At 37.0% G+C, this 11,141-nt stretch overlaps 1 protein-coding gene across 5 annotated transcripts in view; it reads left to right on the top strand.

The window, feature by feature from the left end:
* Positions 1-2,068: 2,068 nt before the first annotated feature.
* Positions 2,069-11,141, top strand: part of LOC116088824 (solute carrier organic anion transporter family member 6A1-like) — a 64,728-nt gene continuing 55,655 nt past the window's right edge. For all 5 annotated transcript variants that reach the window (XR_004118028.1, XR_004118030.1, XR_004118029.1 and 2 more), the window contains exons 1-2: positions 2,069-2,487; positions 4,311-4,571. Coding sequence is in view for 2 of the 5 variants with exons in the window: in XM_031368545.1 (XP_031224405.1) it covers positions 2,202-2,487; positions 4,311-4,571 (547 nt within the window). In the remaining 3 variants the exon portion in view is untranslated. The remainder of the gene's footprint in view (positions 2,488-4,310; positions 4,572-11,141) is intronic.

Genomic DNA, 11,141 nt, shown 5'->3' with positions numbered 1-11,141 from the left:
CACACACACACACACACACACACACACAAAGATTTTGCAAAGTGATTAAATAGGTTTCATCCCAGAGGTGCAGTGATATGGAAACATATATAATTCAGTAAATTTAATCCATCATATAACAGTCTAAAAGGCAAAATCCTCATGATAATTTCAATAGATACAGAAAAGCCCTTTAACAACATCCAACACTCATTCACAATAAAAGTTCTAGGAGAGACTAGGGATACAAGGGAGAAATCTCAACATTACAAAGGCAATGTCCAGCAACCCCCCAGCTAATATCATTATAAACAGGGAGAAACTCAAAGCAATTCCACTAAAATTAGGAACAAAAGAATGATGTCTACTCCCTCCATACCCACTCAACATAGTACTTGAGCCCTTAGCTAGGACAATAAGACAACTGAAGAAGATCAACAGGATTTAAATAAGGAAGAAAAGAGTCAAATTATCTTTACTTGCAGATGATAAGATTCTGTCCAAGAACTCAAAAAAAAACCCTAACCAGAAACTTCTAGATCAAATAAACAATTTTAGCACTATAGTAGGATACAAAATCAACACACATAACAACATCAATGTAGCTTTTGCATATACAAATGACAAACAGAATGAGAAAAATTTAGCAAAACGCCTTTCACAATAGTATAAAAACAAACAAAAACCTTTGGGTAATTCTAAAGAAGTCCTTAAAATTTCAATTGCTTCCTATGTTCCATTTTCCTATGGTTCTTTCCATCTTGATGACCTTTTAAACAGATACATGAATGCTCTGTACTGTTTTCTAATAGCTTCTTACCCTTTGGAGTGAATTTACCTGTTGACTACAAATTCAGCTCTCTGCTGGATCACTCCAAATGTTGATTGATTCAGAAGATCTCTATTGGATGTTGTTGGAATAGTGTTCTCTTAGATTTGCATATTATTACTAGAAACAAAAATTCCTAGTACTTTTGTTGTTTGCCCAGTTATCTTTCTCCTTCTGCCGTTAGGTTATGAAGAGTCTAGTGTCGGGGGGAGAAGAAGGATTCTTACCTTCTCAGAAGTTTTATCCTTAGGAACCCTGCTTCACTTATGCTTTTCATTATAATGAAGCAATATGAGATTGTATTTACACCAAGTATGAGGAAATATTAAATTAGGCATTTGCAGTTATTCACGTAGTGAGTCTGAGGAAAAAATCAAGTTTCTTAATGTAAGAAAGAATAATATTTTCTCCTTTGAATGCATACTAATTTTCCACATTTAGTCAGCTGTTTTTTTCTGGTGTGCCATATTGACAAATTAAGTAGCAATTGTTCTAAGCTTCATGAGTTGTGGCAACATCTTAAGACAGAGGATAGGTTAGTCTAGAACAAAAAGATACCCAGTGCATACACATGAGTCAGGTTCATCCTAAGAAGGAAGCTGATCTGAAATTGCATTTTTATATAAAACAAGTTTCAAACTGTATACCATGGTCCTTCTCTAAAATGACATATTTCCCCCGCTAATGTTAGTGCTCCTCTGCAGTCCCTGCCTTCATTTGTAGTAAAATATACACCTGCCCTCCTTCATGTATTGTAGAATATACACCTGCCTTCCTGCTCTTGACTGGGGATGACTTTTCAGAACCCTTTCTGGGTGTAAAGCTTTTCATTCAAGGACATTGCTTGACATCTTTCATTTTGATTCTTGCTTGTTACTCTAGTTCTACCATCACAGTGGATAGAGTTAAATTGTCTCATGTTTCCTAATATTTACTTGCTTGCTTACTTAGTTATTACTATAGAATTTAAATGAATTTTATCAAGTTAGATTATCCAGCTGTAGAGACACCACACTGAAGGAAGCCTGGCAATACTTATGGTTGGTTCTTTGTTTACACGCTTATTTCTTTCTGTTTCTTTTACAAATACTCATTATTTATTCGACATTTTGTTCAATGTAGTTTGATCATTTTCTTTCTTTCTCTCTTCTTGCCCTTCTTCCTCCTTCCATCCTTCTTCTTTCCTTCTCTGTGACACAGAGAAGATGGAATTCAGATTTGGAACGTCCGCAGCTTCACTCAACAGGTCTGTAGGGCGTTGGCTCCCTGCACTGGAAATAACGGTCCCTGTAGAGTTCCAGTGGCAGTGCCAACATTTCTTACCTTGGTCCAGGGAGTACAGGGGTGCCTCAAAACACACCTACAGTGTCCTCGGAGTTGCTTTGGATAAGCTATGGCTCAGGACAAGACGGAAAAAAATGAAGTGAAGGAGGATCCAGTGGTAAAGGGGGATGGACCCTGGGAATCTGAGGAAGCCAGGAAATTACAAATGTACCTGCTAACACTTTCAAAAGCCAAGACGTTTGCATCTCTCCACAATAAGAAAAAGTTGGATCCAAACTACAGGGATTTCTCGGAGGGGCCATTTGGTTTTGGCTCTTTCGTTTTCCCTTGTTTACAGCGTTTCAACAACATTAAGTCCTTCCTGACTCTGTGTTTTTTAGTGACCCTGGTTCATGGTAAGTTGGGGGAGCAGGGTTGCTCAGGCAAAAAGGATGAATTGTGGTAGACATGAGGCTGACACACTGTGGGAAGGAGAGGATGGATGACTTCTGACTCGTTTTCCAAACAGGAGTGAAAATCTGTTAACCCAATGCTCTGCCATTGCCTTCAGTCTCTGGCTCCCTGCTTGGCCGGGTGGATTCCATAGTGTGGGTTACAGCTTCAGAACTCATAGGAAGGTGGTGTTGAGTTAATGGGTGTTATGTTATGATCAGCTTAAGTTCGGACTGAATGCTCGGCATATTAAGATATAATTGAAAACAGCATGGCCATCATGATTTCTGCTCACAAGTTTGAAACACTCTCGACAAACCAGATTTCAGCCTGGAGTTTGTTTCCTCATCTTTGAATTGAGCAGTGGTGACACTTCAAGTTGTTCAGATCGCAGGAAGAATCACATGAGTGCTTTTATCCACATACTGTCTTCTCCTTCCTCTTTCTCCTTCTATCATTTCAGTTATATATTTTTAATAATATTTTTTGTAATAACCTGGAAACTGCATTTGCCCCCTAGCTTCCTGCTGGCACTCACACTTAGCCATTGCCAGTGAGAGGCTGGCACAGTTGGTATCAAAAGTGTGGGCAAAATCTGTGGTTTTCTGATTTGGGTGGTGATTTTGGCAGCAGGAGCAACACTGAGTGACTGAGGTTCTTGGAGGAAAGTAAGGAACAGATATTCTATCAGCAGCACTGTGCTCCTGTGTCTGGCCCTGGGGCAGTAGACCAGCGGGGATTAGTTGGTTCTAAGAACTTTAGGAGCTTTCTCTAATTCCTTCACTGGGGACCCTGTACTCAGTTCGATGGATGGCTCTACATCTGTGTTAGTCAGATACTGTCAGAGCCTCTCAGGAGATAGCTATATTTAGGCTGGCTTGCCCTTCCTTCAGTCTCTGCTCCATAGTTAGTTAATCTCTGCAACTCCTTCCGTGGGCATGTAAATAAAGAAAATATCTAAAATAAAAAAAAATAAATAAAACTGGTAACAGAAAAAAAAAAAAAGAGCTTTAGGAGCTTTAGGAAGAGCAGTATGGATCCCCGGATCCCTGCAATCCAAAGAGTGTTGAAGTAATTGGGTGACAGCAGCTATGGTTGCTTCAGCAATGACGTGATCCTGCCACTTTGCAGACACAACATGAATTTTAATTTCAAACTACTTTCTGTTTTCACTCCAAGAAATATAAATCTTTTGGTAGCTATTCCTTGTATCACATCATTTTCCTCCTTAGTATGATTATTTTCTGGTTTTTTTTTTCCACGCTGGGTAGTAAATGTTCCCAGATAACACTAAATTTATTTATTAAAATAAATAAATCTTTAGAATGCTCTTTAGAATGATTTATTTCTATGTATACATTAGTTTTATTTTTTATTTTAAGACTGAAAATGCTCAGAAATGTATGGAACAAGGTTATACTTTGAAATCCAACCTGGGTTTCAAACGTCTTTATAATTTCAGTTACACAATTGATAAACATCCATTATATTATTTATTAATTCTTCAAAATTGGAACATTTTACATCTAATATAGTGATGAGATGATTCAGACATAATTTATCTCTAAGTGACTACTAATAGAGGTACTTAAAATAGCTTCTCATATTCAGGAAAAATATTTCATGAAAGTTCAAATTTATTTTTTTATAGATTTTACTCATTGATAGTATTATAAAATTAAACTAAATAGTATAAGTATAATTTTTCTTTGAATGATTATAATGGTGGTCTGTTTTGTCTATTAAACTGTATTATACTGACTTTTTTCTTTTTTTGTCTTTCTAGGAATGATATTTGCTCTCGTTGATCTGAATTTAAAAGTTTATACGTCTCAATTATCTATGTCACCATCAGAGACATTAGTAATGGATGCTAGTGATTATTTTGCCGGTTTTCTGGTATCAATATTTGTAGCACACTTTGGAGGTAGAGGGAATAGGGCAAAATGGGTGGCAGCTGGCAGCATTTTAACAGGACTCTCTGCAATTGCTTTTGCTGTTCCTTTCTTTAGTTTTGAAGTTATAAAACTGGGCTTAACAAAAGAAGGTGAGGTTTTTTCTAATATACCTTCATATATCACCATTATTTATTTAACTCTTTGGTTCAAGAAGTTGAAGATAGTTTATGATGTATATCTGTGTATCCTTTCTTCTGTATGTGTTTATGTAACCATGCTTAATGATATCTGTAGAACTCTGATTTTCTCTTGGAGATGAGTTTAGGAAGAAACATTGTGTGATAATTTATAAAATTACCTCTTTTATAAAATTTTAAGGATGTTACAAATCTCTAGAGAACTCTGGAAAGTCATTTTATTCTGTACTAGATACTTTAATTATTCTGTTTGTTTTATTCATAGCACGGACCCAAACAAGTTCAAATACAGGAATACACCTACAGAGAATGTAGGGGTGACTAAAAAGGTTATCCCTTCCAAAAGCTGTATGCTACTTTTTGACTACCATTTTAGTCTACAAAGATAGTGGCTTTGTGACATTGTTCAGTGTTGATTCCACAATTTTCCCTATTCCTAGTAAATAAGATCTACTTGAAATGTCTTTGGAATATCTTCTAATACTAAAGTGACAGATCATTCCTTATCATATACAGGCTTTTATTGGCATGTTATGCAGGGTTTGAACAAGAAATGATGAATACGGGACATGTTTCCATGTGCATGTATGTGTATATTAATGTTTTTGAAGTTTATAATGTTTTCTAAGTTTATGCAATATTGAGTTTAAAAGTAGTTAATATGAACCATATCTATTTTGATATAAAAGTAGTTATATACTATGTAATACATACAAATGTAAAAGGTGTATATTATATGTCTTAAGAATGTCATTTATATTTATAGAACTGATGTTTTTTTCAATGAGAAAATACCTAATGAAAAGCATTTCCTTACTTTGTTCTCTTAACAGTATTCTGGTCAGAAATAGTAGAATCCTCAGGAACTTGTCATGATCAATATTAAAAATTCTATTCAGTAATTAAAAAATGTACTACCCACTACTCAGAGGACCTGGGCTTGGTTTCAAGCATAGACATTATCCAGCCAGAAAACACAAATAACTGAACCTCAAGGGAACTATTCTTCTGGCCTCTGACATCATTGGCTTTACACACACACACACACACACACACACACACACACTCACAGAGTGAGCGAGAGAGGGGGGCAGGGGAGGAGGGAGGAAGAGGAAGGTAGGGAGGGGAGAGAGATTCTTCTCCATTTGTTTATCTGCATGTCTTCCATTATTGCTATGACTCCTAATTTTATTTTCTGCTTTTGCCTTTTGGTGCTTTCATGATTAGACACTAGATTGGATAAACAAATAGAAAGCAGAAAGTTGTGGACTACACCAAAGAGGTTCAGAGAACACATAATGAAAAATGTACTTTCTCCCCAAATTCATATACCCATTCTACATTATCACCTTTGTTTTCTAGAACTTTATATAAGGTGACCATGCACACATCTATCTTAGTGGTTAAACTGAGCTCAGGTTTGTGCAGACACACACCAGTGGTTCGCACTTCTTTTCTATCATGAGGACCAGTGGATAATGAAAACCCGCTTCTTCTGGTTCTCCTAGTTGCTACTTCCCTTCATTTGCAGATTGTTTTCTGTCTGTCAACATGACATTTCAGAATCTTTCAAAGTGAGTGCTCTCAGCTATTTTATATCATTGTCCTCATCTCCTGCTTGGAAACCTTGGGAGTGAGTCCCGCACTTGCCCCTTTCCCTATGCCAGGTGATTCCTAAGTCCAGTGATGAATCTGCTGCTGCCAATTGGAAGTGCTAGTTTCCTCATAAATGGATCTATTCATGTGAAACTCATCATAGTCCACAATCTATTGTAACTTTTGAAAAAAAAAATTAGTTGTTTTTTAATTTTGTTTGTTCGTGCCTTGGTATTTGGTTTTGTTTGGGAATGGTAGTTTGTTTTGTTTTGTTTTGTTTTGCTAAACTTCTAAGTTGTCCTTTGCTGGATGAAAAATTTGCATATAGAAAAATTGCCTTACTTTCTATTTTTATTGGATATTTTATTTATTTACATTTCAAATGTTATCCCCCTTTTCAGTTTCCCTTCAGCAAACCCCATACTCCATCCCTCCTCCTCCTGCTTCTATGAGGGTGTTCCCCACCCGCCCACTCACTGCAACCTCACTACCCGGCATTCCCCTCCACTGGGGCATCGAGCCTTCACAGGACCAAGGGCCTCTCTTCCCATTGATGTCAGATAGGCCATCCTCTGCTACATATGCAGCTGGAGCCATGGTTCCCTCTGCGTGTATTCTTTGGTTGGTGGTTTAGTCCCATATGAAATGTTATAACAATAATTTTTGTCAAGTCATGGATATAACTCATGATGTTTACTATAATACTATTTACTGTAATTAAATCTTATGTGTGTTATGAAATTAGACATTTAATCCTCATTTGTAGTATTGAAAACACCACACTTGATAGGTTTTCCTTTGGAGATTTCTATGTATGCTACTTAGATGTTAATTTATTTATAATCTTCAATTTTCTTAATGAAGAATTAGTTTTTATTGTTAAGAGTCAAAAAGTTTAGCTAGCGGAAGGCAGAGAAATCTGATCCACAGGGGTATGTGGAGTGGTACAGTCAACGTTTAGAACAAGTCAGAAGTGGATAGACTGGAGTATGTGGAGTGGTACAGTCAACGATTAGAACAAGTCAGAAGTGGATAGACTCAGGAGGTGTTTTATGGCTGTCAGGAGACTGAAGGACTTTCTTGAGTATATTCTTCATGGATACAAATTGGTTTTTTGCCGGGGTGGGGATGGGGTGTGGGGAGGGTCAATCTCGACTTGATGTCTCTTCTTTCTTGAATGTTCTTTCTGAGGCAACGTAGGGGGGAGAGCATAGGTGGGGGTAAGACTTAGTCTTACCGATTTCTGGAGTGAGACTCGGTCTTACGAGAAGTTTAGGGTGGCTGTGTAATAAAAAGTTTACTTATCTAAGTCTAAGTTACTATGCTATTGTAGCTGACCTGCCTTCTGTGATCCTCTGAGGTCAGAAACTGCAGTTTCTGTCACTTAGCGCCTCATCCTAAAACAGCAGGAGATTAAGTAAAGGACTGATTGCTACAGTCTTTCCCTATTGTCCAGATGCCTCTTGTTTGTCAGGCTAGGGGGAAGTTTGGAGCAATAAACTTCTATTGAATGAGGAGAAGAGAATAACACTTGCAGAAGGAAAAACTTTTACATAAGCAGATATGCATAATCTCACATAAATTCATATACATATTCATGCTCATTTTTCATTTATACATATCCATTCATACCCAGTTGGGCCCAGCTTGCATACATTCTCACAATTATATACTTACACATATATGCATACTTATATATGCATATGGAGCAAAAGACCAAGCACCAGTGCAGAAAGAACTCACTTATTCTGGATGAAGAATGGAGCTCCAATCTTTATTACATAGAGAAAGAAAAGGCTTCTAATCTTTTAATGCTAAATGATTTTAATGCTAAACCTGTATTTGTAAGAAAAAAAGCTTTGTTTCTTTTAATAAGACTAAGCCTGCCTTGTCCGTACCATGGGACAGAACAGACTGCCTGCTCCTTCTACTCTCTGCAGCATCTTCTTTTTATCCTCTTTCCCTCTGCATTCTGCGCATTGCTCTCTTAGTATTTTATGTTACCTATAGTTTCTACGTTATTCCACTCTGCATTCTCCCTCTAATCCAAAAAGTGTTCTGTCTAAAACCTTCTCCTCAGCTCAGTTCCTTTCTCAGCTCAGTTCTTCTCACCTCTGTTCCTCTCACCTCTCTCCCCAGTTCTGACACTTCTCTTTGTCCTCAGCCCTTAAGGCTCTTTCAGAGTGCAGGATCACATGTTCATCAAAAGTTCACACAGAAAATCAAATCACAAATTGAAATAGAACTTTACAACAGAGAATGTTTACATGCATATACATTAGGAGTAATTATCTAGCTAAACATCCATCACCTGTCTCAGCTCCACAGGTTCACTGAAGGATTAAAGACCATAAGAACAGTTTTGTATAGATAAACACAGTTAATATTTTATCTTCTGTCCTAGCAACTATAATAAATTGTTAGTCTCCCTTTTATGACCTTTGGTTAATTGTTTTACAACCTCTTGGAATGTGCTCTTAGTAGGAGAAAGTCTGGTTACTATCTAAGCGCAATTAACTGGTGACACTTGGGAGACTGACAGAATTCTCATTGCAGTTTTGACTATCAGAAAAGGACCTAATAGCAGTCCCATTCTAAAAGAGCTTAATAATCACAGATATAATTTTAGGAATTCTTTCAGGATCATCATTGAGACTTAAGTCATCTATTTGTCTATATAGTATTACTATAAGACAGTACATCTTTGTGGATCTGCAGAGATCTGCTCCAAAGGGGTGTGCTACTACTTAGTGATTATTATTATACATGTATAATAATAACAGGAAAAGCATATTAATAGCAGGAATCTTTCCTAAAATTAATCCCTTAAAGCCTTGCTTAATAAGGGCTCAGCTGTCGCAGAGTATATAATAATCTGAAGCAAGCATTTCAGGATGATCACCTTCTAGTTATTAGCTTGTCCTATTATGGCTCCTGACAGCTTTTGATGCCACATGTTTTTCGTCAGTTCAAAAACATAGCTAGATATCATGAAAAAGTGATAATTTGACTTAGGTTGTAATTTTACTAACAATTTGCATGTTGCAAAAGAGAAAATATTAAAGAAGTGTCAATGCTAATTACAGAAAAAACATACAGGGCCACTGAGATACTTAACAGGAGCATTCCAACAAGGATCATTTGGCTCACATACTAAAAGACGTTAGTTGGAATGATGAGAGGAATAAGAATTAAGAAAGTGTGACTGTTATGTGCTCAGCCATAAATGGGTTACACAAAGATCACAGAATATTGCAGAAGAGGAGGCAGAAGAAGGAAAGAGCTTGATGGTGTGGAGGGTGTGAGAAGTTGTATGAAACACTGAATTTAGGCATGAAGAGGCCATTGTAGTCTTGAACTCATGGAAGCTGTGAGTGTCTGCACATCAGTTACCTGAGAGAACATCTGTGAACAACCTATCATGGAGGGAAAATAGCTCAGCATGCATTCCTGTAGATGTATGAGAGGGGGGGGGGAAGGGAAGGAGAGAGAGAAGCAGTAGAGTCCTTGGCAAGGTGAGCATGGCCCACAATCCTACAAATGACCCTCCTCCTGTCTTCCAGTAAACAATTCTAATGCAGCTTATATTGAATCATTAAAAAAATAAGACTATGAATGTAGAAAAGGGATCCAGTAGCAAAGTGCATTCAAATCAGTGGGAATCTGAGGAAGAGAGAAATAATGACATCAAATAGGAATATATCACAAAAATATGTGAAAATGTCTTAAAAATACCCATTGAACACAGGATATATTATTTAAAAAACAAAGAGTTATATGCTGAATTAAATAATTTTGGTGTATCTTCCCACTTTCCACTGAGTTATATATTACTCCACACACACTACACCAAATGCCATTTCATTGGTATAATAGGTTGTACTTTCACTTTATTAGTTAATACAATAATATTTTACAAGCATGTGTCAAATTCTACCCAGGATCCTCATAATAGTTATGGTTTACTATTACGTGCTTAGTTCTGCCAATCTACTAGCAAGTATAAATACACAAACCCTTTAGCCATGTGAGTAGGAAAATTAAGAAATAACCTGTAATCTAAATGATTTTAAAATAAAATAGGGCCAGGCGGTGGTGGCGCACGCCTTTAATCCCAGCACTTGGGAGGCAGAGGCAGGCAGATTTCTGAGTTCGAGGCCAGCCTGGTCTACAGAGTGAGTTCCAGGACAGCCAGAGCTACACAGAGAAATCCTGTCTCGAAAAAATAAAATAAAATAAAATAAAATAAAATAAAATAGGTAGTTGACCACAGAGGACCTATGAAACTCTTTATCATTTAATACCTTGTCTTCATGATTCCATGTGTACACTTAGTTGTCTTGTTGCTTTGCAAAAAGTCAGAAACAATTAACAGTAGGGAATATGTCTTTTTAATTCATGATTTCAGAGTGTTCCCTCTATAATTGCTAGTCTGAGGCATGGCCAGGCAGAACACTGGGGGCATGCGGAGGAAGTCAGTTGACTTATGGTGGAAGAAAGCAGAGTGAAGGCAGGGAGGAGCTGGGACAAGATACACCTTTCAGAGATCAGGAGGTGCCTCTCTCTCAGTCTCCGTCTCCATCTCTCTTTTACATGTAGTAACTCTCCAAATAATATTAACAGGAAATGCTGTACTGAATATGTGAGACTTTAGAGAGGTATTTCATATAGAAACCATAATAGTATATTATAGAAGTCCAAGGGTCTAAAGTAGGAAATTATTTAACCCTAGGACTAGTATATGTGTATGTAATTTAAAGATTGTAAAGAAAGGATATTGGAATTAAGCTCAGATGGTGGACTATCCAGGGTATTACAAGTACTTTTATTCTGGAGAAAAATGTCAGAAGAACAGGATACAAAGTATTGGAAAATGGGCGCAATACGTATTATGCATGTATAAATGTGCATGTATATGAGAATACC

Source organism: Mastomys coucha, unplaced genomic scaffold (genome assembly GCF_008632895.1).
Source record: "Mastomys coucha isolate ucsf_1 unplaced genomic scaffold, UCSF_Mcou_1 pScaffold14, whole genome shotgun sequence".
NCBI classification, from domain to species: Eukaryota; Metazoa; Chordata; class Mammalia; order Rodentia; family Muridae; genus Mastomys; species Mastomys coucha.
The sequence above is the reverse complement of the archived record's forward strand: the minus strand, read 5'-3'. Positions and strand labels throughout refer to the sequence as shown.